This window comes from Cololabis saira, unplaced genomic scaffold, assembly GCF_033807715.1.
Source record: "Cololabis saira isolate AMF1-May2022 unplaced genomic scaffold, fColSai1.1 scf136, whole genome shotgun sequence".
Taxonomy (NCBI): Eukaryota; Metazoa; Chordata; class Actinopteri; order Beloniformes; family Belonidae; genus Cololabis; species Cololabis saira.
This window is the reverse complement of record NW_026906300.1, coordinates 51003-56382: the sequence shown is the minus strand read 5'-3', so window position 1 is coordinate 56382 and position 5380 is coordinate 51003. Positions and strand designations below refer to the sequence as shown.

Genomic DNA, 5380 nt, shown 5'->3' with positions numbered 1-5380 from the left:
GAGTGATATGTAAATATTGTAATCTTTAATTACCAACTTCATATAATTATGTAATGTTTTTCATCTAACGTCAGTAGTGTAAAATATTATTTCAATAGGAAACTGCACACCAACCCAGCGGCGGTTGGTGTTGTTTTCCCTCGGGGAGGACTCTACCAGACTACAAAATAGATATATACCAAAAAGCAGTAAAATCATGTTCTAAGGTATCATATCCGTGTATTTGAATTAATGCCATTTATAATAGAAAACTTTGTGCCTCAAGCCCCACACTACGGTTTGACGTACATGCACGAAAATCGGTACACACCTATATCCTGTAGCAACTTAAAGAAAAGTCTCTTGGCGCCATGACCGAAACCAAACAGGAAGTCGGCCATTTTGAACATTTTGAATTAATCGTGTAATTTTGGCGCAATTTATGCCATTTCTTCGGCCGTTAATACGGCCCGAACCGTAACGTACACCCAGGTGTGTTATACATCAAAATGTCTGTCTCCATCCTGCGACAACGCACATTACTTTTCTCATTCAAAAGCATTACCGTAGCGACGCTAGATACCAAAAAGCGTGCTCCCCCCTTCATCTGATTGGTCCATATTTGATAGTTCCTACTTTCTGCCAGAACTTTTGAATGGTTTAATATAAAGAGTCGTGGGCGGTGTCATCGGACTCGGTTTTGAGTCCTTGAACATAATTGGTGCAAATTAGCCCAGCCCCTTTTTCTGATTGGTCAATATTTGATAGTCCCTATTCTCTGCCATAACTTTGGAAAGGGTTGTGATAAAGACATGTGGGTGGTGTCATTGGATTCGGTATTGAGTACTTGACCTTCATTAGCCTGAAATAGCCCCGCCCCTTCTTCTGATTAGTGAATATTTGATAGATCCTATGTTCTGCCATAACTTGAATGGTTTGATACAGAGAGTCGTGGGTGGTTTCATCCGCTAAATGTCCAGGCCTGAAGAATCTACATCAAGTAATTCAAGCTTCCACTGCAGCCTGAACGTGCACAAGGGTGGAAGAACCGTTTATCAATGCTTGCAGCTTTAATTATTATTATTTCCTTTTTAAAATATATTCTTGAGTATATGTTTTGAGATAAGTTTCCTTCCCTTCATATGTATTTTCTACTGCTCACTTCATTACTCTCCTTGAACTGAAACCTGACTTCCAGCTACTGTTTTTTACTGCTCCAGGAATGTTGTACTGCCTACTGTTATACAGTATTTACCTTTGCTGTGTAAACTGGCTTGTTGGGATATGTGGAAGGGTGGGAGTTTTTCTAAACTTTTAAATTTATGCGAACATACAGAGGGACAATTATTTTGTTAGTTGTTTTGCTTTAAAAAAAAAACAACAATACGAAAAGACCAAAAATTACACTCAAGTCACTTGATTATATCTCTTAATAACAAGTCAAACTGCTATGAACATGTAACTCTATCTGTTGACGTCAGTAAAGTAAATAGGTGAAACTCAAAGTTCATTTTTGTGACTGAACGGAGCTGAGACGCCATTTCAGGGTGAAGGTTATGAACTAAAAACCTGAAATAAAAGGACTTAAATCTGTGATTCAGAGGGACATTTAACTGGTGAGTCTACCGATTGAAGAATACTTCGAAGATTTGAAGAAATGGATGAAAAAACTCTTTTTAAAGATTTCCTGAGCTGCCACGTTTGTTTAGAGACTTTCAAAGATCCGGTGTCTCTGAGCTGCAACCACAACTTCTGTTCAAGCTGCCTGAAAAAGTTCTGGGAAGAAGCTAAAAACAGAAACTGTCCCATCTGTAAAAGAAAATCTTCTAAAGATTATGTTGTGAACTTTTCACTGAAGGGACTTGCCGACTCTTTTGCTGGAAGACAGACAGGTGGATCGTCTGAGACTGGAAAAGAAGAAAAGAGGCTGGAGGAGGTTTGTAGGAAACACCCAGGAATACCTCCACTGTTCTGTAGAGACGAACAGAGAGCTGTGTGTCCTTTCTGTGAGTTTTCTCTGCACCAGAACCACAAAGTGGTTCCTGTAGAAGAAGCAGTCGGTGAGCTGAAGGAGCTGCTGAAATCTGACTTAAAGTATCTGCAGGACAAGAGGAACAAATACAAACAAGTGGAGGAAACATATAAAGATGTGGTTCAACACTCGGAGAAGCAGCTGCTGTCCACAGAGAAGCAGATCAGAGCAGAGTTCAACAAACTCCAGCAGTTCCTGAAGGAGGAAGAGGAGTCCAGACTGGCAGCTCTGAGGGAGGAAGAGGAGCAGAAGGGGAGGAGAATCAGCAGAGAGAGGAAGAGGATCCAGGAGCAGATCTCCTCTCTGTCAGACAGCATCTCTGTTGTTGAAGAAGAGCTGCAGAAAGACAACATGACGTTCCTCAGCAGGTTTAAACCCACTCGGGACAGAGCCAGAGAGCAGAGCTCAGTGTCAGATCCACGGCTGCTCTCAGGAACTCTGGTAGACGAGGCCAAACACCTGGGAAACCTGGCCTTCAGAGTCTGGGAGAAGATGGGGGACCAGGTCCACTTCAGCCCGGTAGTTCTGGACCCAAACACTGCAGGACGCTGTCTCTATCTGTCTGCTGATCTGACCAGTGTGAGTTATGGAGATACAGAACAGCAGCTTCCTGATAATCCAGAGAGAAACATCCTCTACGCTGATGTGTTTGGTTCTGAGGGTTTGACCTCAGGGAAACACAGCTGGGAGGTGGAGGTGGGAGATCATCCTGACTGGATGGTGGGTTTGGTGAAAGAGTCATATGACAGGAAGGGAAAAATATGTCCTTCACCTGAATATGGAATCTGGTGTTTATGGCATGATGATGGAGAATACAGCAATGGTGCTGGTGAGACCGTCACGGTGGAGACGAGTCTCCGGAGGATCAGACTCCAGCTGGACTATGACGGGGGGACGGTTTCCTTCTACAACGCTGAGGACATGACACACATCTACACTCACAGAGACACTTTCACTGAGAAACTCTTCCCTTATTTCTGCATTGGGAAGTCTGGTGATGCAAAAACTTCTGAGATCAGAATCTGTCAGACAAAGAATAGATTAACCTGAGATAAAGAAAATATATTCATGTGTCTTTAATGTTTTGATGGAATAACTTTTCCAAGATCAGGATTATTTTAAAGGGGACCTATTCTGAAAAACATTTTTTTTCTTGCTTTAACATATATAAAGTCTACCTCTAGTTAGTGTAAACTCTAGTGTGTTAGAGTCAGTAGTCATAGTTGCAGCTATAGAACAAGACTATAATAGTTAGTCTCAAATATAGTTTGGTGGTAGATATGCTGCTATAGGCCTATGCTGCAGGGGGGACCGACATGATCCGCTGGGCGGGGCCTCTCACCCTTCTTCTCCTCTCCTCTTCCCTTCCTCTCTTCTCCATTTCCATTTTTATGTATTATAAATATCTCATAGCTATCATTTTTGTCCATCGCTCCTGTAGTTTCTTGTGCTGGCCCCCCTTTTTTCTCTTTTGTGCATGTTTGCAGGCCGGAGCCTCGGGAGCTGCGTGCTGGCCTGCGGTCCTGCCTGCACACACCCCCACCTGCCTGCCCCTCTGGTCATCCCGCTGCTGCTTCCACCTGCTGGCCCCTCCCCTCTGGTCATCCCACTGCTGCTTCCACCTGCCTGCTGTGTGCTGCTGACGTCCCCGATCCCCACAGTCTGGCCTTCGGCAGGAGGGTCCCCCCTTATCATCCAGGTCCTGGTCGAGGTTTCTTCCCTCCTAAAGGGGAGTTTTTCTTGCCACTGTTTATGTAATAATTGCTCGGGGGTTCATGTTCTGGGTCTCTGGAAAGCGTCTAAAGACAACATCTGTTGTATTAGACGCTATACAAATAAAAATTGAATTGAATTGAAATGAATTAAAGTGGTCTCCCCTCAGCCTGCCAACTCAGAGAAGGAGGAAAGCCGCCCGGATGGCCCGTCCAATGTCATGTGACTTCTAGGAGCCATTCAGATTCTGCTCCTGTCGTTACGTAACCAAAATGCAAACCACGGCCACAACTATAAAACCGTGTTTTTATTTTATTGCCACTTTATTGAGGTTTTTGTAGTGAAATGAGGAGGAATCATAGAGATAACTTTTCATTTCAACTAACTGGATCAGCCGTTCCTCATCCGTGACTGTTTCCTACAGCGCTTTCAACCGGCTTTCAACACGAGCAGCAGGAAGAAAATAGAAGCAGGGCGTCCGACATGTTCAGCTCAAAACTGCGCACCGCGTCGCTGCGGCCAGTTAGGACAGTCCAATAGAAAATAAAGCAATGGAATTGATTTTGTCGCTTGCTCGCATCGCATGCATGACACGGTGTAAATGCTGATTTATGGTTCTGCGTTACACCAACGCAGAGCCTACGGCATAGGGTCTGCGTCGACTTAACGCAGAACCGTAATTCAGGCTTAACTCCGCCGGCTGAAGCTTCCACCATTTTTTCGTAGTGGTGTATCGCGTCATTCAGGCAGCCAATCAGCACAGTGCCTCATTATCATAGCCCCGCCCACTCAGAATCCCACATAGATAATGAGGTTAGAGACTGGGAAGATAAAGACATGGATCAGAGGCTGAATTTCTAATTTATTTAGCAAAAACAAACAAAAGCTTGTTTTTAAGACATTCAAGGCCTGTTCAAAATAGACATTAAATGCCATAATAGGTCCCCTATAAGTAAAAAGTTCACATGTGCAAACAAATCGAACGAAAACGAATCTCAAAACTTACGAAAATACGACACATTTAGATATTATTGTAAAACATTCAGCGTATTTGTTCAGCGTTGAATAAGATACCAAAATATAAAAGTTTATAAAGTTGTGATTCATTTTATCCAAGTTTGTATTCATGTTATAAATGTGCCAGAATCACTGGGATGAGATCTTATGTTTTAGTTTCAAACTTTACTGTTTAAATAAATGTTGTAACTAGTTAAAAATATGACAAAAATCCACCATGTTCCTACTGTAAATCTGAGAGCTATTTTTAATCAACCTGCTGATTTTATAACATTTGAAGAGTAAAAGTCAAATAAAAAACGGTATTAAAGAACATATTTCTGTGTAAATGTAAGTGTTCAAAAGTCAGAGTTTATAAGTCGCTCCTCAAGTTTCAGTCCAAAGATCAGAGTTTTTAAACAAACTGCAACTAAAAGATACTAAAACATGAAAAACTGTTTAAACGTCTAAAAACACAGCTGGTTCTCATGTGAGCAAATGTTTCATAATTGGTGCTTCATATCTTTTTAAACCGTTAAATGTATCATGTATGTTTATTTGTATCATTCTTAACTGTGGTTCATAAAACCTTCATATGTGAAACATTGATTTTGTTCAAGTTTCTTTCAATCAAACATCTGTATTAACCTGGTAAACAAA

At 41.9% G+C, this 5380-nt stretch overlaps 1 protein-coding gene across 1 annotated transcript; it reads left to right on the top strand.

The window, feature by feature from the left end:
- Nucleotides 1–1484: 1484 nt before the first annotated feature.
- LOC133438937 (nuclear factor 7, brain-like) lies at nt 1485–5380 on the top strand. The gene has a single exon (XM_061717430.1). The coding sequence runs from the start codon at nt 1637–1639 to the stop codon at nt 3059–3061; it is 1425 nt and encodes a 474-aa protein (XP_061573414.1). The 5' UTR covers nt 1485–1636; the 3' UTR covers nt 3062–5380.